Here is a 25000-nt window from a genome sequence, read left to right on the forward strand (position 1 = left end):
TTATCTAAAAATCTCTGAGGTCTATCTTGATCGAAAAAAAACTGAAAATGTAGTTTTCCCAAACATGATTTTGATCCATTAAACATGTAGAGATAGACAGGAAGAGGACAATTAAAGCTGTATGCTGGATCAGGGAGTAATTACAACTCTATCGCAGGGCTATTGACTCAAGAATTGTCATTATAAATCACAACATACATTGCCAAATGTATACAACAGGGAACAGTCCCTATTCTAACACAGTTTTGGAGTAATTGACTCTCCCCCAAAAGGTACTAGATTAATTGGACTCGAAAGCAAGAAAAATGCTCCATGATTATTAAATGATATATAAAAATCATTGTATACCAAATTTATATATTCCTCATTCTGAACTCAGTTCGAAATTGATTACATGTACCTCCTGACCTCACCAGATCTAAACTTAGTGAATATTTTAAAATATAAGAAGTCTAAGAGTGACTCATTTGCTTAGTTTAGCAGAAGCATTTCAGTGTCAGTTAGAAGGGAAATCAACCCAGAAGTAGACAAAAATCAGACAGCAACCAAATGTGCCAAAAGACATAAGAAAGAATATTAGAAGGAAGATCAGATGAGTAGGAAAGAAATGTGGAAAAGGCATAAATATTGTGGCAAGTATAAAGGTCTCCTGGAACAACCTCATGCCAATTAGGATTTGATATGAGAATGGTTAAGGAGAGGTGAACTGAAACCAAAAGATAAAAGGTTAATAATGATGACCCAGGATAGTGGATTTTACACATCTTAGTTTACAATGTCCATTGAACATGTGGGAGAAATAGACAAATGTAGGTTCTGTAAAAAAGAACTGGAAATAATTGCATGTTTTGTTATTGGTGTGATACACTCATGGCAGAGGGCATGTATACTGAAAGGCACAAAATGTGACATGACTGTTGCACTGGGGATTGTGCAAACACTACAGTATCAAAGTAGTTGAGAAGCACTGGAAAGATTAACCCCAAAGCATTGTACAGACTGATGAAGTTTACAGCACATGAGGTCACCCATTGTACAGACTGATGAAGTTTACAGCACATGAGATCACCCATTGACAGACTGATGAAGGTTACAGCACATGAGGTCACCCATTGTACAGACTGATGAAGGTTACAGCACATGAGATCACCCATTGTACAGACTGATGAAGGTTACAGCACATGAGATCACCCATTGTACAGACTGATGAAGTTTACAGCACATGAGATCACCCATTGTACAGACTGATGAAGGTTACAGCACATGAGGTCACCCATTGTACAGAATGATGAAGGTTACAGCACATGAGGTCACCCATTGTACAGACTGATGAAGGTTACAGCACATGAGGTCACCCATTGTACAGAATGATGAAGGTTACAGCACATGAGGTCACCCATTGTACAGACTGATGAAGTTTACAGCACATGAGATCACCCATTGACAGACTGATGACGTTTACAGCACATGAGATCACCCATTGCAAACATTTCAAAAAACAGATGCAAGAAAACTATGTATATAGTAGTCTATGAAAAAAAAGTAAAAATAGTCTTGATCTTTCAAATTGCTAAACCCACTGATTACAGTGTCTTATATACAGTGAAATGAAAAGTCATAAAATACCAGGATTTGCTGGCAGAAATAAGGACAGTGTAGAACCGGGAAAAGCCGAAAGACACAACAAGACACAACAAGAAGAAAATATCTAGACAGTTCCAATAATAGTAGAAGCAACAGGTCTAATAAAAAAGAATTTGCAGTTGTATTTAGATAAGCAACCAATACATGTAATTCAGTATAAACTGCAGTTGGAGTCACTTCTGGACACACTGTGGATGCTGCTAAGAGCACTTTTGGCTAACTTCAAAGACTGAAACAGTACCAATTTCATGAACTTTACTCATACCCTGACTTAGTAATAAAGTCCATTCATCTCATGGTATTGGAAACACAAAAGACATGGAGAAATTAAACCCAGGAATAAAACACACAACACAGAAACCATACGCAGTACTGAACATATCCATGTAAACTTTAGTTGTGACTCCTGAAATAACTGTTATGACAAAAAAAGAAAAGACAATGTGATAAAGACCATCGAAGAAAATGGAGGTGGTATAGGAGACATTTAGTCAAGGGTAGAGGAGAGGAGCCAGAGGTCAAGTCTGGAAAGAGATCATAATGTACAGGTAGAAAGGAAAGGGATTAGATAATAAAACACTATACTGGTAACTGGTAGCTATAATGATGGAACAGAAAGAGAAAGGGAAGTGGCAAGTAATGGAGCACCCTGCTTTCACTCTTTTTAAGTTTCTTATATTATGAAATAACAACAGTTTGTTCAAAAGTAATGGTAAATATAATTCAACATAGGAAATCAATAATTGGGCTTAAGCATTACCTTGTCATCTGTTTGAAGACTGCAGTAACATTTCAGTCATGGAAGCTGATATACACTGAAAAGAAATATGGAAAGATTCCCAATAAATATGGTATATATGTATGTATGTATATATGTAAATATGGTATGTATGTATGTATGTATATATGTAAATATGGTAGGTATGTATGTATATATGTAAATATGGTATGTATGTATGTATGTATATATGTAAATATGGTAGGTATATATGTATATATGTAAATATGGTATGTATGTATGTATATATGTAAATATGGTAGGTATATATGTATATTCCCTTCTTCCTCTGTGATTCCGCCAGACTAAACAGCTGATATACAGTATGCTCACCAATGAATGGAGCTGTGGACAGCAGCACAGACTCTACATGGTGCCCAATGGGGGGAAGAGTTGTAAAAAGACCAACCGCTTTGGGCATCTATTGTGGTGCACAGTATCCTCAATATAGGAGAACATGGATCACAAACTGCACGCCGTGGCAAGGCTAGCCACTCAACGGTGTAAAATATGGCTCTAGGGGATTCGGTCATGTTGACTGTCGCCAAAAAAATGGGCATGGATAGTTACCGGTGATAAGTGGGTTGAGGACCCGGCCTACTCTCTGACCAATGTCAGGGACCCATGCTAATGGTGGGAGGGGTATATGTGCCCCTATTGGCCAGTGTGTGCCCTCCATAAATGCCCAGCAGCCCTGGGTCAATAGGCTACTGGCTGGCCGATGTCTAGTTACCCAGCCTGGGTTACCTGGGATAGCTCTGTTGAGTGAAAGCTGGACATAAAACCCACCAACCTGCCAAACATGAACTGAGAATTGCTACGCTTAATGTAGGTTCACTGACAGGACACAGCTTAGAAGTGGATGACATGATGATACGGAGGAGGCTGGACATCCTATGTATCCAAGAGACGAGATGGAAGGGCAGTGCAGCAAAGCCACTTGGCTTGGTATCCAGACTCTACTACTCAGGTGGTGGACATGCTAGAAATGGTGTAGGAATTATGGTGAGACAGAGGCTTCAGAAGTCAGTGAGGGATATCATCAGAATTAATGACAGACTCATGGCAATCAGACTCCAGTGTAATGATAGGACAGTGTTCATAATCTCAGCCTATGCCCCACAGCAGGGTTGTGATAGTGAGGAAAAGAGTGCATTCAGATAGCAGTTGCAGGACCTACTAGATAAAGCAGGACAACATGAATTGGTGTTGATAATGGGTGACTTAAATGCACATATCGGGACAGACAGAACAGGATATGAGGACTGTCTGGGTCCACATGGGTGGAGCAATAGGAATAAAGAAGGAGAAGCCATTCTAGACTTCTGTCTGGCAAATGGCTTGATAGTAGCCAACACATTTTTCAGAAAGAGAGACAGTCACAAGATTACATACAAGAGTAGCCAACATGCAACTCAGGTAGACTTCCTCCTAGTAAGGAAAAGGCACTGGGGTAGAATCCATGATTGCAAAGTCATCCCCAGTGAAACAGTCGGTTCACAGCATAAACCAGTAGTTGCCACTATCAGCTGCAAGCAGTGGTCAGAGAAGGCTCTAAGGTCAATAGAGACCAGACTGAAGACCTAGAAGTTGACTGGAGAGAAAGTACAGCAGTTCAAGGAATTACTCAGGGCTCTAGCACCCCAAGAAGAGGAGGAAATAGGTGGAGTTGAAGAAGAGTGGCAATGCCTAAAAACAGCATGTGTTAGGACTACAGAAAAGATATGTAGCCAAGCCAGGTATGGAAATAAGGTACATACGGAAAGCTGGTAGTGGAATGCAGAAGTGCAGGAAGTAATCAAAAGAAAGAAGGAGTGCAGGAAGAAGTGGGAGATTGAAAAGACTGACCAAGCTAGGAAGGACTACTGGTTGGCTAACAAAGAAACTAAGAAAGAAGTTGCAATAGCAAAGAATAGGGCATCAGAGGCACTCTATCAGCTTCTGGAAAGTGACTCAGTAAGGGGCACAAAGAAACTATACCAGGTTGCAAGGCAAAGACAGAAAGGTAAAGAAGATAGTCAGACACCCTTCATAAGGGATTCCAGCAAGAACCTGCTTACCAGCCCACAGGACATCAAAGGCAGATGGAAGGAGTATTTCCAGCAGCTTCTGAATGAAGAAAACCCCACAGAAGTGGTACTGCCCCAGAAACTACCTACAATGAGAGTAGAAGAGGAGCCCAGCTTAGAAGAAGTAAGAGCAGCACTAAGGAAAATGAAGTCAGGGAAAGCAGCAGGCTCAGATGAGGTCACAGCAGATATGATAAAGATGCTGGGTGAGCTAGGGGAGAAATGGCTCCTGAGGGTACTAATTGCAGTGTGGAGTGAAAGGTGTATCCCAGATGACTGGAGAATAAGCATACTCATGCCAGTGTACAAGAACAAAGGGGACATCAACAACTGTGGACAGTACAGAGGCATCAAACTCCTACCACACTGCATGAAAGTTCTGGAGAGGGTGATTGATAAATGGATACACAGAATAGTAGAATGTAAGATGGGAGATGAACAGTTCGGATTCAGATCAGGATGCAGCACAACTGACCCAATGTTTGCATTGAGACAGATACTTGAGAAGAAACTAGAGAAGAGGAGAGAGTCAAACTGGGCTTTCCTAGACTTGGAGAAAGCATATGACAAGGTCCCAAGAAAGCTGATCTGGGCAGTACTGCGGTGGTTTGAAGTCCCAGAAACATTGGTAGAATTAGTACAGGCTGTGTACAAGGACCCAGTGACTCAAGTACGAACAGTGTTTGGCCTCACTGAGGGGTTCCCAGTGGGAGTGGGTGTACACCAGGGTTCAGCTCTGAGCCCACTGCTGTTCATACTGGTAATGGACTACATCAGCAAACAGGTTGGAGGGGTCAGAGCAACAAAGCTGGTGTATGCAGACGATGTGGCAGTACAGGCAGACTCTGATCTAGAACTTCAGCAAAGGATAGGAGAATGGAATGCAAATCTGAAGGCACATGGGATGAAACAAAGCACAGATAAGACAGTGGTAATGGCAACAGATTGGGGAAATCAGAAGAAGCTGAGAATAGAGATAGATGGGAAGATAGTGGAACAGGTAAACAGCTTCAAGTATCTGGGAGGGGTGGTTGAGGAGAAGGGTAGTCTGAATGAAGAGGTCAAAGCTAGAATCAGAGGGGCTGCAGCCAACTGGCATAGAGTATCAGGTGTAGTATATGACAGAAGAATGCCAAAGAAGCTGAAAAGTAAGGTGTACAAGACAGTGGTGCAACCAGTACTACTATATGGTACAGAAACCTGGGCAGTAAAGGCAGAACAGTTGAAGAAGCTAGAGGTGATGGAAATTAAGTGCCTGAGAAAGGTGGTAGGATGCACACTGTGGGACAGATGAAGAAATGAGGACATAAGAGCACACTCTGGGACAGGTGAAGAAATGAGGACATACGAGCAGAAGCCAAAGTAGCTCCAATTGCAGAAAAGATCAAAGGGAACAGATTACGAAGGTATGGGCACATGTGTAGAAAAGCAGAAGACAATCTGGTGAGGGAGATTTGGGACAGACAGGAAGAAGGTAAGAGGAAGTGAGGGCGTCCAGCAAAGAGGTGGATGGATTGTGTGAAAGAAGATCTGTGACAGTCAGGCATGAGTGTTGAAGAAGGCAGGAGAGTGGCACTGAATCAAGAGAGTTGGCGACAGTTAATACGATACCCCGACCCCATGTAAATGGGAAAAAGGGGGATGATGATGATGATGATGATACAGTATGCTTATAATTTGCCTAATAATTTAACTGTCCATATCCAAAACAGGTGCAGCATAATCCATTTAGAAGAGAACATGATTTTTTTTTTTTTTTGTAGCAAAGCAAAATACCCATGCATTTCCAGAACTCCTACTAATATATATTAACTCAGTAATTACACTAACTCACAAAAACAGCAAACTACACTTTTAAAGTGCATTTTACAGCCTGTCTTTATCTCTGATAGTGTAGTTCGTCTCATGAACAAACACTGTAGGAAAGTACACACAACAATACTCAAAGCATAAAACAACTAATCAAATATTACCTGAGTAAACAACTAATCAAATACTACCCGAGTAAACAACTAATCCAATACTACCCAAGTGAAGATAATCTGGCAGTAGCTTTCGATGATTAATCTGATAAGGACTTAAGTGAAAACCATGTTCTCTAGCTGTATACTGGAAACAGAAATTGGACATCATTTACTCTGCACACTGACATGGTGATTAGTGTTGTTTGTGGATATAACGCAGTCAGCAAAAATATCAGTATTTACAGACTTGAAAGAACTATGTTTCTTTTAGCTCAAAAATGCTACACTGCTTACCCTTGCTCACAAGATGTAGGCATTTATGTTTTTACTCTAAATCTAAGTGAATTTTTTAAAATATACCTTAAGATATTTATGTGTCATTATTTTTTTCTTTCCAGACTGTACTGGGCCTGATGGAATGCCTAAGAAGGTAAGTATTTTTTGAGACTGCAGTATCATTTTGTACCATGCATTCTGTTATGATACGTAAGTGGTTATAATCTTAAGAGCAATGTATAAAAGTCACTTCCTAATATAAGATGTTGGAGCTTATTTGTAAAAAAACAGGTGTATAGATGTAATATTCTGGAAAATGAGGATGAAAGCAACCTTATAACATATGAATGCTGTCAGTTCAAAGATAGGTCATTTCTTTAATGTATGATTTGACTTAGAAATTGATCGAATGTTTTGTAAGTTCATGCTGAGTAACAGAGCTGCTGTTCTTTAATCTTTTCTTTCTTAGTTCACACTGCATGCTCTGAGAATGTCCCAGGCTTTTTTCATTCTCCCGTTATTTATTTAACTTGCATAATCTTCTTCTCCAAGTCTTTCCTTTGTTTTCTTATTGTCTGACTGGTTGTGACAGGCTAGCTGGGTGTACATTACTTCATTTATTTCATAAAATCACACTTGACTTTTGCACTTTGTACATTTATGTTGCATTTTGTCACTGAGACAGAATTATGTGCAATTACTTTACAAAAAATTATATGCCTGTTCTTTGAAATTGGAAATATAAACTACTACATATTTTAAAGTATATAATACATACGCTGTATTTTGGCAAGTACCTAGACGGAGAGGCGATGAGGAACTAGATTAAAGTTAAAAAGTAAACATCTTTAAGTACATAAAAACATAGATATTTACAACTATGGGTCAGTGAAATAAATGTTAATCAGATAACTGCAATGAAAGCTATAAGGATTTTTAAAGAAGCCATATTGAAAGGATATTACTATGTACTGGATTTGTGGATATTTTGTTGTCCAAGCATAGAAAAGTTGTTATAGATAGCAGGGGGGGGGGGGCTACAGGGAAAGAAAGAAATGGGGGTGTTTTTGGCTGGTGAATCTATCACCAGTGGCATCTGACTGTGATAAGGAAAGGACAATCCTCATGGATGTAAAGAGTCCCTACTTAGAAAATGGACAGAGTAGCAGAATAAACAATCAGAGCAGTCAAGATAAGAGAAGTGTTCACAAATGGGAGGATGTGTAGGAAAAATGACCTGACAGGAGGGACAGTAGGATAAATGTAGAACACAGCTATAAAGGTGGCAGAAAAGTGAATGGATTTGGCAGACATGATAGGCTTCTGTCGAATGCTGCTTAGCACTGATGTTCAGAAGCGTTAAAATGTAGAAGAGCAGTAAGGCTGACTGTTACTGAAAGCCACAGTGGACTCACAGAAGGGAGTGAGCTAGTGGGAGAGTAAGAAGTGGAGGCAGGAACTCTAGGATGTGGCAGCATCAACCTCAATCTGCAGGCCCTGATGACAGACTGGTAAGAAGAATTCACCCAGCTGTATGCAAAGATAGAAGGGGTGGTAGCTAGGAAAAACAGGCACCGAGAGACAAAAAATTAAAGAGAAATGGGACATGAGCAAGGGAAAAAGCAGTACAAAAACAGCACAGATATGTGGGAAGAACAGGTGTGCTTTTACAATGCAAGGAGCTGAAACAATGAAATGGGGGAGTTTATCTATATTTGTTAATCTGAGTAACACTGCGACACACGGAATGTTTTTTTGAATCAGCCCAAGAGCATTGTGTGGTTAACTGACTTGCTTAGAATCGCACAGTAGGCAGATGGAGGTTGGGCGAATCACAATCAGGGCCATGGGAAGCAGGTTGCAAACAATTCTTAGACTTAAATCTCTGCACTAATTGCCAGAAGAAATGTCCAGATGGTGCTGAAAAAAGGAAGAGGTATGGCTAAAATAAACACGGTAATCAGAAGTTGGAAAGGGCTATTATTCCCCCTTGGCTGTACAGATGCCACAGGTGAGGTAGGTCACACAAAGGAGTGGCAGTGTTTTCAGAAAAGGGGTAACCATAAGGCAGTAGAAGAACAAAAGACAAAATGAATGGCTGATGTGCACGTAAAGTTAAAGGTAAATGAAGGAGATGCTTGGTGAGGAGCTGCTGCAGGACACCATAACAGCCCGATGAGGATTAGAGACAGTAAAATCAGGAAGTAATAAGGTAATGATAACAGAAATGCACTAGTTAGATCTGCCAGGAGTTTAGTGCAACACCCCCCCCACCTTGTAAGCTCAAGACGCAAAATACAATAATGGAATGGTTAGACTAGAGGCATTTAAGCAATGCATTAAGGAAAACAGAAGAATACAAGGTGACTGCGTGAAGTATGAAGTAGGGCAGGGAGAATATGTCTGCATGCCACAACTCAATTACGAGACTGCAGTAAAGAAGACTACAGGGAAGAGGGTGATGGTGCTAAACTGGGGTTGGAGGACAGCAAAGAAACAGGGCCAATAAAGCCTAGAAAATAATTACAGATTATATTTGGCTCTCAGTGGAAAAAGTGCCAGAAAAGGAACAAAGAAGGAAGGCCAAAAGAAAATTAAAGACGAACATAAAGAGTGCTTTAATTATAAAGTATAAATAAGAAAAAGAAAGAAGGGGCCAGAACAGATGAAGTTAAGAAAGCATGAAAAAAAGGGGATGAGTATAGATTCTCATTGCCTTCTTCCTGTTGTCACTACAGAAATGGGTGGGAAAAGGAAATAGCAAATGGGTTGAGGCAGACAGACAGAAAGGTCAAATCTTGGTGGGCACAAAGGATATTGTCCAATATGAAAAAGGACGTGGCGCAAGAAATAGATGGTATACCCCAAAATCTTGAAAGGAAAGCTGTCTGCATTCCTGACAAATCTTCTAACTATGTTATTGAATAGGACTCTGGTTGTTGGATAATTCCCAGAGGAATGGTTGAAGGTTGCTATAAAGATAATTCACAAAGGAGGTGACATGACCAGTCAAGAACATACTAATGAATCGGCCTGATCTCAGAGGCAGCAATGCATGGTAATCAATAAATGTAAGGTTGCAGGCATTGCTGGGAAAAAACGCAAGTCAAAGTAACAACTAACGTGGTTTCATAGCCAAAACATCCAGGCGGGTAAACCTGATCTCATTCTATTATTAGAGTACAATGACAATTGACAAGGCCTGCCTAGATGAAGAGGGCTGCCCTGACTACAAACAGATTTTGAGTTACTTAACACAAATAACTACTGAGCAAACTCCAAGGGATGACTAAAGGTGAAAGATTATTAAAGTAGGTTGAAAACTGAATGAAAGGAAGGATGCAGACAATAGTAGTTCGGTTTGCTCTCTCCAAGATATTTACTTATTTCTGTTTGCTGACTAGCATAATTGATGTGGGCAGAGTCTTTTATTTAGTATGGACAGAGTCAGCCCCCATCCAAGTAATATCACAGCATAGGTATACAGAAATATAACTTCTTTAATAGTGATGCAGAAAAACATGTGACAGGCTGGCAAGAGTTAATGTATTATCATTCAGTGAGAGAATGCGAGACAAATAACTGTTATGTAGAATAACTTACATAATCTGCATAAAAACGTATTGGCTATTTGGTCAAACTAATGTTTAAGGTGAACTTATAAAAATATGCAAACAATATATGCAACTTCAAAAAGGAGATCATTAAAAATGACAGGTCAGAAAGGCAGCCAGCACTGTGCTGGGACTGGTGCATTTCAGTGTGCTAGTGTTAGCCATGACAATGAGCAATGAAGAAAGATATGGACATTCTCCTGTGGGTGGCATCAAAATGGGGGCAGATATTACTGTCATAGAGGTAAAACTGGAAATGGAACTAAAAACTTGAGATCTGCTGGTCAAGCTGGCAGGAACAGAGTGAGAGAGCAGCAGACCAGACTAGTACATTCTCATTTGTTCTAGATGTTATGTTTAATTTGATTGTCCTGTTTTTCCACAAATAGCTGTTGCTCTGAAATCACTTGCTTTCTTGTGTTAGAGTGAAAACAGTGATTACTTGATAGTGTTGTGTATGCTATTATAAGGAATTTCACCTTTTCTTATTCTGCAAAAATGGTGTTTCATACACACACACACACACACACACACACACACACACACACACACACACACACACGCACACACACACACACACACACACACACACACACACACACACACACACACACACACACACACACACACACACACACACTACACTACACTAGTCGAGTAGCCCATATATCAACTGCAAAAGGTCGACAAACCGAATGTTGACACATTGCCTGCATGTGCTGAGAAGAAACATTGGCTCATTCAATTTACACACACATACACATGCACACACACACACACACACACACACACACACACACACACACACACACACACACACACACACACACACACACTCACAAAAAACAAACAAACAAATAACATTGTTTTTTCAGGGAGGCAAGCCCCTCCCCTGTACCCCAACACCCCCTACTAATTATACGTGTGTGTGTGTGTGTGTGTGTGTGTGTGTGTGTGTGTGTGTGTGTGTGTGTGTATGTGTGTGTGTGTACATGTGTGTGTGTACATGTGTGTGTGTACGTTTCTGTGGGCACAAAAGCTGTGAGAAGTGCAGATGTAGAGGGTCTTGACTCCTAAATGACAATGAGGTGTTTTATCTGTCTGAGATAGCCAAAGTTTCCCAGAAGTCTTATTCTGATACTGCCTAGCAGAAACACCAATTTATATTAACTTTGGCACAGAAAACATCTGAAAAGGGATTTTGTACCTGATCCCTGCCAGAAGTGCAAAACTTCATAGTGCAAGCAATTGGGCGGCGCAGTGGTGCAGTAGTTAATGTTGTCGCCTCACAGTAAGAGGTTCTCCAGTACGATTCTCGGTTGGGGCACCTTCTGTGTGGAGTTTGCATGCTCTCCCTGTGCTTGTGTGGGTTTCCTCCCATATTCTAAAGACATGCATCTGGAGCATTTCTCCCCGGGCCTCCGCTGAAAACAGGCTCTGTGGAACCTAATTGGACTTTCCCGGTCAACAAATGTTAAATAAATAAATAAAAAGCTGGAAAAATAAACTCTATTTCAAATAGAATAAAATTGAATTTTAAAAGCCGCTATTACACTTTTCCACCATTTTTCCATGGAATCCTCTGTGCTGACTGATTTGGGGAACTGTGACTCCCCACCCCATGACTTATATATAATGCCAAGTTCACTGTACCTTATTTAAGCCAGTATACACCAAGTTATCTCAATCTCAGTGTTTAATATATGCCCCCCTTCAAATTTGCAGTTCCATATTTAGGGTCATTTCAGTTTTAATCCTTGAACATTCAACAGGCAGACTTGTAGGCAAAATACCCTTTGTTTGAACAAATAAATAAATAAGTACAATGGATAAAATAACATTGTGTAATGTATTCTAAACAGAATCATTCTAGTGGCACAGTAGTTATATCTCTAAGATCACAATGAGAACACAGGCTTCAAGAAGGTCTGGAGACCCTACACTGATAAGTAAATATCTATTTTAGAGATAGTCAAGAATAAAGAAGGAGGGGTGACAATGTGAAAATAAAAACCGAAGGAAGAGTTTATGTTGAAATATGGAGGAACAACTCAGCCAATGCCTTCTCGTAGGCAGAAAGACCAGGAGAGATGTTATATAGGTAAAAAAAATGTTATAAAATGGGACTGTAAGGAAACATAACTCAGGATGAAGGACAGAGTCATTGGAGGGGTCAGTAAGTGCAAATCAAGAGAAGTCATTTTATGGATGACTTGGGGGCGGGATGCTTATGCTAAACTTCCTCAATCAGTAATGCCAAAGAAAGTGACAGACATTCAACAGGAAACTGGCCATTTGGAAGGAAAAGAAAAGAGAGCATTCAGAGAAAGGGGCAATTGAAGGATGCTAACTCTGCATATTGGACAAATGAGGTGAACAGTTGTCTCCTTCTACCATCAGTGGTGTAACAAGATGGGATCTGCTCATTAACCTCTGTGATTTTGTCAGTGTAAAGCAAAATATCATAGAATGGGGCATTAAACTTTAAGTTATATCATAACATGATTGTCTTTTCTAGAAGTATTATGCATTTTCCTTTTTATTGTTAAAGGTCATGTACGTGTTTATGGATTTAAGTGCTGTATCTCATACATTTCAGGGGGAACCCTGTATTGTGTATAACCATGAAGAAAGCAGCTTACAGATTTGTGACAGGGTGCCTGCAAGCTGGAAGCCCCAAACTGCTCCTTATGCAGGTTGTTTACAGTGCTAAGATCCTCAGTGAAGAGGTATGCAAATTCTCTCTCTTCTGATTCCTGGACTTGTGGTGCAGGAGTCAGATGCAAACATTATTACACACACACACACACACACACACACACACACACACACACACACACACACACACACACACACACGCACAAAAATTTGCCAAAACACATGTGCACATGCATGCATACATACACAAATATATACATACAATACTCAAACATGTATACTCACTTGCACACAAAAAGTAAGGATAAAGTGGGACATGTAAGCCTTGCTTGCTGTGCTAGTGGACCAGTATCATTAGTATAGCATGACCTTATGTCACTTTATTGAGATTGTGAAACAATTTGTATGATGGGGTGAAGCCTAGATGACCAACTGAGAGCAGTGAATTTTGAGAGCTCCATAAACTAGTATAATATTATAAGGAAAAATGTCATTATTTTCAAGATTAAAACATCAGAAATCTATAGATAAAACTACTAAACTACATAAATATCAATTCTGGTAGAGTTATACAAAAATTTTCCTGTCAAGTAACTTGGAGATATATTGAGTCACTGAATATGAACAACTCAAAGAATTCTCATCCAGATGCTGCTTTGAAAAAGAACTGCAATTGATGACATCTACCTTACAGGAACTATATTTGAGGATGGATGGCTTTAAAAATTACTTAGAAAACCTCAAATTAAATTCTCAAAAATAGACTGATACTCCTATGGCACTATTACAGCAACACCATACAAAAATAACAAATATAGAGACTTCTCTAAATGACATTGATGGGAGACTCAAAGAGGACGAATTCCAAAAAGAATTTCTGCTTAAACAGAATATATCGCTGCTTAACAAAATAGAAGACTTAGAAAACAGGTAAAGGAGAAACAACATAAGGATCTTTGGTCTACCTGAAAACACTGAAGGTGAAGACATTATTTCATTCTTAACAACCTGGATTCCTGAATTTTTAGACTTGAAAGAGGGACTTTCATTTGGAATTGAAAGAGCGCATAGAGCACTGAGGAAACCTGGTTCTAACTTAACAAATACTTCACCTAGATCCATAGTTATAAAATTTATTTCATTTCTGGACAAGGAGCTAATATTAAAATCTGCTTGGAGAAAATCACCCTTAAAATACAATCAAAGCCTGATAAGGTTTGACAATGATTATTCTTCAAGAATACTAGAACAAAGGTAAAAAGTCTTGCCAATAATAAAACAACATTAAAGCACAGCTGGCCTTTCCAGCCAAGATAAAAATACTTTTTGCCAATGAGATGAGAACGTTTAATGACTTAGTAGAAGCTACTACATTCATCAAAAACAACTACATAGTGTATATCCCAGAAGAAATGGAATGGATGGCCCCTACTCAAAGAATAAAAGAAACAAATCCTTGGACTGATGCTAGAAAGAAGAAACAAAAAACTAATTCCAAGATAGCTGTCCCAAAAAATAACTCTTACAACTACATCTCTCAAAGTTTCAAATGATACATCACGTGTGGGTTTCTTAAACAACTGAGAAACAGTAATGATTTATTCAGAAAGTTCAAGGAGTCCAATAATTCTTCACAAACAAAGGTAGGTCAAGATGGGTTACTATTTACATTAAATATAAGCCAAACAAAGCAACATATAATACAAACATAAGAAGTTCCTGCTCCCCTACTTGAACTCAATGAATACTTATCTTGTTCATTTTTCATTGATTTTACTTATAATAATTTAAGTAATTAATTATTTCAATGAGGTACCACTCATCAGAGTTCAGACTCAAATGTAACAAATTAACATCATATATAATAGCAGTAACAGTAGAGTGTTTTGAAAAAAAATGTTGTCAAGGAGACTGAGGCCTTCTTCGGTTAAAGTATGATTTAGAAATGTCATGTATACCCTGGTTAAATAATAGTAGCAAGCTCTTAGTACAAATGTCATTATTATTCTGTCTAAATATAGTTAAAATCAATTATGGCAGGTATCACAGCTACGAGTGCTGTTAGATCAATCCTGATATGGTGTGCATGGATGCAGCTGTGTCTGCCAGCTAGTACAAATGTCATTATTATTCTGTCTAAACATAGTTAATATCAGTTATGGCAGGTATCATAGTTTCAAGTGCTGCTTGATTAAGCCTGACATGGTGTGCGTGGATGTAGCCATGTCTGGCAGCTGTTGTGTTTTGCCGTTTTCATCTCCAGGAGGCTGTGGGTTGTGGCTTGTGATCAAGTTATACTAATGCTTGTGTATTAGGAGGAGAAATTTGGTGGTTTAGCCTGGATACAGGTGAAGGGGGTGGATGGAGCTGTGATTTGGGATATTTTGACAGAGAATGGTTTGTTTATACATCTGCTGAGTGAGACGTGGGAAGGCTGGAAGAGTGTGTTGTCTCTTGTTGTGGTGGCTTGTTGGGAGGCTTTTTTTATCTGTTTTCTTTCTGTTCTTTTTCTGGCTGCTGCCTTGCTGAAAGGGAGGGAATTTAGTTGCAGTGAAGTGAAGCTTTGCTTCAGGTGCATCGCAAGCCTCTGGTATGCAGTACACAGACACACTAACAGAAACAGACACTCCCAGGTTGCGGTAACAGAGACAGAGTGATGATAATGCTTAACGGCTCTGAGGAGCCTCCAAGATTATTCTTGGCAATTAAGTTTTTGCTGTTAATATATATATATATATATATATATATATATATATATATATATATATATATATATAAAACAGGGCTGTTTTAAACCACATGTACACATAGTGATGGTCTCCCAACACTTCGTTTAGGTCAAGTTGAATCTTGATAAAAAAAAAAAAAAATAATAATAATAAGAGCAATTTTATATTTAAAATGTATTTTGGTCCAAACACATTAAGGACTTACATAAGAGCGGAAGTCTGAGTTATTGTGATAGACTAAGAGCACTTGGTCTTGTGCAGTACCCTTTGCAGTGGTCTGGGAGGTGAGTTTCCTCGGACATGTTGGGCATATGGTGATAGCTGATTCTAGGGGTGTTTGGGGTTGCCAGGAAGTGCTAGAGAGTCATCAGATTTCCTTTGTGGAAATATCTGTGGGAATGGAAGGTGTGTTGAGTGGTTCACTGGCAGAGTGGCCACTGCATGGAACAGGCTGGTAAAATAGAACAGGACAAATATTGGTTTGGATATTTTAAGAACAGCTTGGAAACATACCACATGAACTAGTGAATGGTATTCTGGCAAAACTGGATGGGCATTGTTGGCCGTGCTTGAAGTACTGATATGTATGTATGTAAGGATGGAAATATACTTATAACAAATAAGAAACTAGAAGGGTCTCATAATTTAATGTCTATGGACTGTATAAACATGCTTGGAAGGAGCTAATAATAAGAATAAGCATTGCAGTTTGTGGTCTCTGAAATAACTAAGCAACAGTCAAAAAAAACCACACACAGTAGTTATGTAATGTATGATTTTAGTAAATCTAGACATCAAATATATAATCATCATATAAGATGAAGCAGTCTGCTGAATTTAGATATTAAAGACAGGATTTAATAACATGGGCTTGTGTATAATAACACTACTGTCTTAACTTGTCATAAATGATGTACACTACATTGAACATCAAAGGGAAGCATGATGATTTTCTTATATAAGTAAATATGCATAACAAGTCATGTAATTCCTTTAACTTGAATTGTAGTTTTTGCAACCCATCTTGACCATATATAATACTTAAGCAGTTACCAAGGTAACTAATGTTTATACATGACATCAAACTGACAAAGTTGTTCAAGAGAAACAATAGAAGTCTGAACTTGAAATGTCACAGAATATAACAATCATATTCTGAACAAATAATATTAAATTGACAATTGATACTCAGTTTAATAACATGGGCTTGTGTATAACACTGCTGTTTTAACTTGTTATAAATGACATACACTATATTGAACATCAAGGGGAAACTTGATGATTTTTTCATATAAGTAAATGTGCATAACAAGTCATATAATTGCTTTAACTTGAATTGTGGTTTTGTAACCCATCTTGACTATACATAGAACTTAAGCTGTTAGGGAAACAATAGAAGCCTGAACTAGGAATGTCACAGAATGTAACAATCAGATTCTTAACAAATACTGTTAACTTGACAATAATCACTCAGTTTAACCTTTCTGAGTATACAAAATAGAATGTTGCCATTTAAATCTGTAAACTTTCATTATATGCCATAAAATGGCAGTTTATGAATATGGAAAGGGAACTTGTAATCATTAATCACAATAAGTGAATTTGTTGTTTTTAACCTATAATTTCACTCATTTTATAATAAGAAATGACAGACATGAAAATCCTTATGTGTAGGAAATGGGAAGAAGAGGAATGCACTGATAATTAAAATGCACTAACTTTCATCAATGTTCACATAAAACAAACTTGATGCTTTAAGTAAGTTAGCAACAAAGAGATTACTTAAATTCTGGCAAACAATGAAATATAACTTCTAATATATCCAGTAAAATACATTGTATTATAAACATTAGGTATAAATATTACCATCTATTTATATTAAGTAATACGTTTTGAAGACTTCATCAATAAAGTTGAATATGTTAAATAACTGTGCTATAATCTTTTACAGAGGCTTTGTATATGATAATCCTACTTTACTATGATTGAACTGCTTGTCATCTTTCATGTAAATATTAATTGCTTATACAATAAGTAGACATTTATATTGTATTATAATTCTGTCAAATCTACAATAGTACTATATCTGTTCAAAATAATATGAATATTGCTTAATCCTGTTACAAATATTCTCCATATGATAATTCAATTTATGAAGCTCAGATGTTCTGGATTGTCAACGTATAAGTGATAATCTGATGGACTTAGGTTTATCAATCAGATTAGGAATGATTTTCATTCCATGGCTAGTGAGGATCTTAGTTTTTTTAACATTTATTAATTTAAATTTGTTATTTCACAAAAACATTTTTAGTATGCCTGACCAAAACATTACTTTATTGGTAAACACTCAAAGTATAAAACTGATAATTTCATTTAAAAGCTCAAATATATACATTATAGTTATCAGAGGAAAATGTTTTATAGTCATAATAAAACTAAAAATACATAGTCTAAATAACCTAAGATGGATTTAACTTTGTTATCTTTAAATAGCAATGGCTTAAGACTAGCAAGAGATTAAATCTACTGAAATATTTAAAATGGAACAAAGGACAAATTGTCTTTCTTCAAGAAAATCATTTCAAAACAAATGGCAATTACAAATGGAATACTAAGGAATATATGATTCTGGTGCAATCCACTTATAAGACAAAGACAAAAGGGGTAACAATTTTATGGAAAACAAATGTGATTAACCCAGAAATCCTTTATAAGTATGAAGATAAAGAAGACCTTATGGCATTAGTAATAGTTAAATATAATAACATAATATGGACCCTAGCCAATCTATACTGGTTCCCAGGCATTGGAACAGGAACTGTTAAAAAACACTTGGATTTCATCTCCAATACTTATAAAGGCAACTTAATATTAGGAGAAGATTTTAACTGTATATTTGATAATTCTGAAACTACAAATTTAAAGACTGCTGCATCTGCTGTAACAAAAGCTTTAAACAAGTGGGTAGAATAATTTCATCTTGTCGATACTTTCAAATTTAAAGAATATAAATCTTTGTTGTTTTCCCATCAAGATCACAGATTTGGTACCCAAACTAGAATAGATAAATGATTTGCTGCCCATGACTTACACTCTAAAATCATTAATTTCTCAATCACTCCCTACCTCTTTTCAGACCAAAATTCATTGATACTAAAACTTCAATAATCTTAACTCCAGAATTCCAGCATATATAACTAAAATTAAAGAGTTCAAACCCTGGTTATTATCTGAATTACAGTTCTTCTTCGATATTAATTACACCACAGAGATAAATAAAATAATAATATGAGGCTCATTAAAAGCTTACATATATAGTAAAAGCCTAACTTGGTATAAAAATCAGAGAATGGGACTCTGAATTATTAGATCTACAATCTAAACTTTTGTCAGTAAAAGTTAAAAAAAATCAAAATCATTTGGAGATGAAACAGAAAGTAGAAGTATTAAACAATAAATACAATGAAATTCTAACACATAAAACTAGTTTAGCTTTAGAAAAACTAAAAATGAATACCTTGGCCACTTCTCCCAAATATCTACATAATTTGTCCACAAGAATCAAAATACAATCACAATCTAATAACATTAAAAGTATCTTCCATGAAAAGAAAGGGAAACATGTCTTGGATATAGATGACATTTTGATGCCTATAGAAATCTCTATATGGAACATTTCCAAAAAGAAAATATACATATCAATCAATTAAATCTAGATGAAAAATGTTCTATTATAAAAAAATACCAGAAAAAATCAAACTAGATATGCAAGCACCCATATCCTAAAAAGAAATTATAGATACAATAACAGAGGTTAAAAATAATAAAGCTCTATGTATAGATGGCATAATTCTGAAAATATATAAACTTATCCCTCTTCCAAAAAACTCTATTAGAAATTCAGTCACAAGCTTTAATACTACCCTCTTGGAGATATTCCTTAATCACACCAATCCTAAAAGAAAACAAATCCCCAAACCTCTGTACCTCATATAGATCTATGAAATAATGACTATAAGATATTTATGACAATATTAACTAACAGAATGAAAATACCAATATCCAAAACAATAAATAATGATCAAACTGGATTTATATATCATAGACACACACATGACAATATTAAAAAAATAATTTCTCTTATAGATTATGTTAATAAAGAAAATAAAGAAATAGTCATAATTGGCTTAGATATAGAGAAAGCCTTTGATTCCCTAAATTGGGACTATTTATTCAAAATCCTATTGCTATTTGAAATTCCTGCATCCTTTATTCCATCTCCTAAAGAATATATACAAATAATTTAGCGTATGTCAAGTTAGGTCCTTTTACATCTGAATCTATACATATAACAAAAGGCACTAAACAAGGATGTCCCATGTCACCAATTCTGTTTGCTCTGGCTATTGAAATATTGGAAGATTTAATTCATGACAATATAAAAATCAAAGGAATAGATATTCATGAGCAATACAATTCTAAAGTAATGCTATTTGCTGATGACATATTACTAACATCTAATACAAAAGAGACATTAGAAGAATTAGATATATTAATTGACAAATTTCACATGACTTCAGGACTCCATTTCAATAAATCAAAATCAAAATTTTTATTTTTAAATAAAAAAAGAACTGCAGACTAAGGGGAATCACATCACAGGGAAACAAGAATCTACCTTAAAATATCTATGAATTGAATTATGCAAGGATAATAATGAATTAGTCTCAAAAACTACAATAATATTATCAATGCAATTAAAATCTCTGTGGAAAAATGGAGCAAAATAATATTAACATTTGAAGATAGACTACAGTTAACAAAAATGGTTTTACTGCCCAATATCCTATATATAGCCCTGGCAATACAACTGTTACCAGAAAGGAATATACTTAAAGAAATAAATTCATGCCTAATAACATTTTTATGGTTTCCCAAAAGAAACAGAATAGCTTTAATACATCATATCAGACCATGGAAACAGGGATGATTAAACTTTCATGACATAGAAACATATAAAAGCATCAATATCTAGACCATGGAAATAGGGAGGATTAAACGGACCTGATATAGAAACATATAAAAGCATCAATATCTAAAACAATCTCAGATTTAATAAGTCCAAATGACTCTGCAAAGTGGAAAGAATTACTAACTTTAATATCAATAAATAAATTTGATTTAAAAAAAAAAAAATAAAAATTCAAATAGATAAAAACAACTTTCCAGGGCATAAATTATGTATGAGTATGCAATATAACATAACTAAACCCACTAAAACTCATATGATTAATTATTACATTGACTCATTTAGTAAAATTATTAATGCAAATATAGATTTAAAAATCTTTTTTTTGACCTTTTAACACCATTTATAGTCACAAAGATCTTTCCACATAAAATATATAGAAAAATTACTAAAGAAAAAAGCTGGCTAGGCAGAGAGATAAGTGAGCAAACAAATTTAATAAAACATAAAAATTGTAAAAATACAAAAATATAACCAGGATAAGCACTTTCATACACATGGGTAATTCATCAGCTCCATTAAAAACATCACATTATAGTGCACTTATATACCATAATGTATGAGATCACGTGATCTCAAAATTGACTTAAAGGGTATGACATCATTTAACCCCTTGCCTTCATTTGCCCTAAGTAGATGCATCCATTTAATCTCCACACATTCTGCTTGTATTCCTATACCACCTCCTCTCAGTCTCGGTATATATATATAGTTCCAACACCATAAACTTAAACCAGTGATCACCCTCTGCTGATTTAACATGCTTAGACAATGCATTCCTATCATCACTCTTGGTAATACTATAAATGTGCTCTTTTATTCAGTCCCTCAAAGAGCGATTGATTTTTCCAACATAGAAACTTCTACAGAGTACACATGACGCACAATACACAACATTCTGACTACTACAGTCAGCATGTAATTTGATATCAAAAATGTGTCCTTTATCTGGGTGTACAAACTGATCATCAGTCTCTATGTATCTGCATACATTGCAGTGATGACAGGGATATGTGCCTCTCCTTTGACTAGCTGTGCTTTTCTTTTTTATGTTAAAGGTTTGTAACATAACATTTTCTTCAATGAAGGGTGGTTCTTAAAGCAAAAGGAGGGGGAAGTACCTAACAGCTCCTTACATTTCTCATCTGAGACTAAGATTATCCAATGCTTTCTAACGGTCTCACAAATAGAGCCTGAGTCTTTAGAGTAAGTAAGGTTCATACGTGTTGGTTGAGAAGGCTTCAGAGCCAGAGGAGAGGGCTCTTCAGTCTGATCACTGAAGTGTGGTCTCATTCGTGTCTCTCTCACCATAACAACATTATTCTGTGCAGTTATAATCTCTGATTTACTTTACCCCCTATCCATTAGGTTAGTGGTAAGGGTCTCAATGGAGATATACATGTCACTATCTTTATTGTTAAGTCTAGCTGTTCTAAAAAACTGCCCTTTGAGAACATTCTGTTTAACATGCTTACTCTGTGAGTGTAGCACATTATTAGTTTTGCAGGGTTTAGTATATTGTTTTGTGTGTAAATCTCCTGCAGTCTTGTGCACCATCACATCTAAAAAAGAAATATACTGTGCTGACCAATCAAAAGTAAAATGAAGATAATTGGTGGTGCTATTCAAATAACTCACAAAATTTTCAAGGGTTTCTATTGTATCCCCCCAAATAAGGAACAGGTCATCCACATAGCAACCATAGTAAAGTACAAACTTCTTAAACCCATTCAAATCAGAGAAAACATTCTGCAACTCCCATTCAGCCAGAACCATATTGGCATAGCTATTGGCACATACCGTGCCCATAGCCACACCTGTCTGTTATAAAAAGTGTTCTTCTTCAAACATGAACACATTGTGTTCCAATATAAATTCTAGCAAGGTGCAAATTGGGTGCACTTTATCACTATCAAAAGCAGGAGCAATTTTGGGCCAAGACCCTGCTGATGGTAGTGATGATAGGAATGCATTGTCTAAGCATGTTAAATCAGCAGGGGGTGATCACTGGTTTAAGGTTATGGTGTTGGAAGTATATATACTGAGACTGAGAGGAGGTGATACAAGAACACAAACAGAATGTGTGGAGATTAAATGGATGCATCTACTTAGGGCAAATGAAGGCAAGGGGTTAAGTGATGTCATCCCCATTAAGCCAATTTTGAGATCACATGATCTCAGACATTAAGGTATTTAAGTGCACTATAATGTGATGTTTTTAATGGATCTGATGAAGTACCCATGTGTGTGAAAGCACATATCCTGGTTATATTTTTGTATTTTTACAGTTTTTATGTGTTTTATTAAATTTGTTTTCTCACTTATCTCTCTGACTAGCCAGCTTTTTTCTTTTTTAGTATTTTGTGGATTTTGCTGGTTGCTCTTTCCTTTTTTTGAAAAATAAAAAAAATTTGAAAAAAAAAATGTATGATGTTAAATGAGTGTCAGGGTAGAACAGCTGTCAAAGGAACTGGCAATAAGGTATTGTAGAATATAACAAAATGTCACAGTTAAGACAATGAGAAATAGATGTGGAAGGAGAGTATACCATTCTGTAATACAACATTACTGACATGCCAACAAGAAACAGGTCATGTGATTGTGTTACTCGGTTTATACAGTACTATACCTTCAGTGTATACTATTCTGAAGTAGAAAATTATTAACATGCCAGCAGGACAGAGGTCAGACAATAGCATTATTCTGTTTATACAGTATTATACCTAGAGAGTAACTATTCTGTACTAGAACATTCTTGACATGCCAGCAAGATACAGGTCAGACAATAGTGCTAGTCTGTTTATACAGTACTATACCTGGAGAGTAACTGTTCTGTACTAGAGCATTCTTGACATGCCAGCTAGATACATGTCAGACAATAGTGCTAGTCTGTTTATACAGTACTATACCTAGAGAGTATACCATTCTGTACTAGAACATTATTGACATGCCAGCAAGATGGAGGTCAGGCAATAGTGCTATTCTGCTTATAAAGTACAGTGTCTAATGATTTTTCTAAGTACCATGGCTAGTTCAGCTGACCACAATTCGTAAGTGATGGCTCCATTCTGTTAAATGTGATTTCAGGTTCTAATTACAGTGAATTAAGACAATTCTTGTTTCATAAAGTAATTAAGGTTAGTTTTAGGTTTATGTAAACATGGTTAATGACTATTTTAATTATTTTTTTCTGCCTAAGCACAGCAGATTGAATTAGCATTTGATTATAGGTTGTATCCTTACTATATAACCACTGCATGATTGCTGTTTGTATAGGACAGCGCAGTTGTTTGTTGTTTTGGGGAGTCTTTTTCTACACAATATTAATATATAATAGCTAGGGATGTTGAGGACTTACATGCCATAAATGGGTGCAAGGGCCTTCCTCCTTACAAAAAAAAATAAATAAATAAAACTTGCTTTGATCACCCCAGGTGGGGTACAGGTATAATATCCTTTTGATCAGTTATGAGTGAGCATTTTTTTTATTTGAGAAATCATGTCTTGATTATTCATAGATGAATCATGACTTTATTCCTTGATTCATGTCTGGCCTGGCCCTTGGAGGATTCATACCAATGTAATACTAGGCTACATTCTACATTTCAGGAATTTTCATAATTCTGATGGTATATATATATATATATATATATATATATATATATATAAGTTTTTGTTTGATTTCACTGATATGTTAGAATCAAAGTACCTGTGTTACAGCAAGTGGAACTACTTGGATGAGTTAATCATAACAAGTAGCGATTCAGAATCCCAAATGTTGCATTCCTGTCTAAGCTATCAAAAATATACTTTATTATTGATATTTTTTCTCTACAGCCAGGAGAAACATGGCAAAGTAACTGTAACGACTGTGTTTGTGATAACAACACAATGAGTGTGAGGTGTGAGACTCACTTTTGTCCTACTATAAAACCAAAGGAGTGCTTTGATGAGGGATTTGTGCCTGTCCTCAAACCCGATCCTGCAGATTCATGCTGTAAGGTTTATGAATGTGGTAAGTAACTTTTATATTTGCATTCACTGAAGATTGCTTGCATATAGTACTTGTTTGTGATGAGCTCTAAATCTTCCAATTTAATGATTTGGTTGTTATTAAGATGTACATAATATTTTCAAAAAGCTACATTTATATTTTGCATTCTTACTAAATACCGTTAGTTTCCAGTGAGCTAAGGATTCTGTGGTATGTATTTTATTTAGAAACATAATAATGCA

General features: G+C 36.4%; 1 protein-coding gene across 1 annotated transcript in view; it reads left to right on the plus strand.

Annotated features, from left to right (window-relative positions):
* LOC122791457 (mucin-2-like) overlaps positions 1-25000 on the plus strand; it is a 508385-nt gene that overhangs the window by 436321 nt on the left and 47064 nt on the right. Inside the window, exons 41-42 of the mRNA XM_044059202.1 lie at positions 6854-6885; positions 24602-24779. Of these exons, the coding sequence (XP_043915137.1) occupies positions 6854-6885; positions 24602-24779 (210 nt within the window). The remainder of the gene's footprint in view (positions 1-6853; positions 6886-24601; positions 24780-25000) is intronic.

Source organism: Protopterus annectens, chromosome 17.part0 (genome assembly GCF_019279795.1).
Source record: "Protopterus annectens isolate FY-2018-M chromosome 17.part0, PAN1.0, whole genome shotgun sequence".
Taxonomy (NCBI): Eukaryota; Metazoa; Chordata; order Ceratodontiformes; family Protopteridae; genus Protopterus; species Protopterus annectens.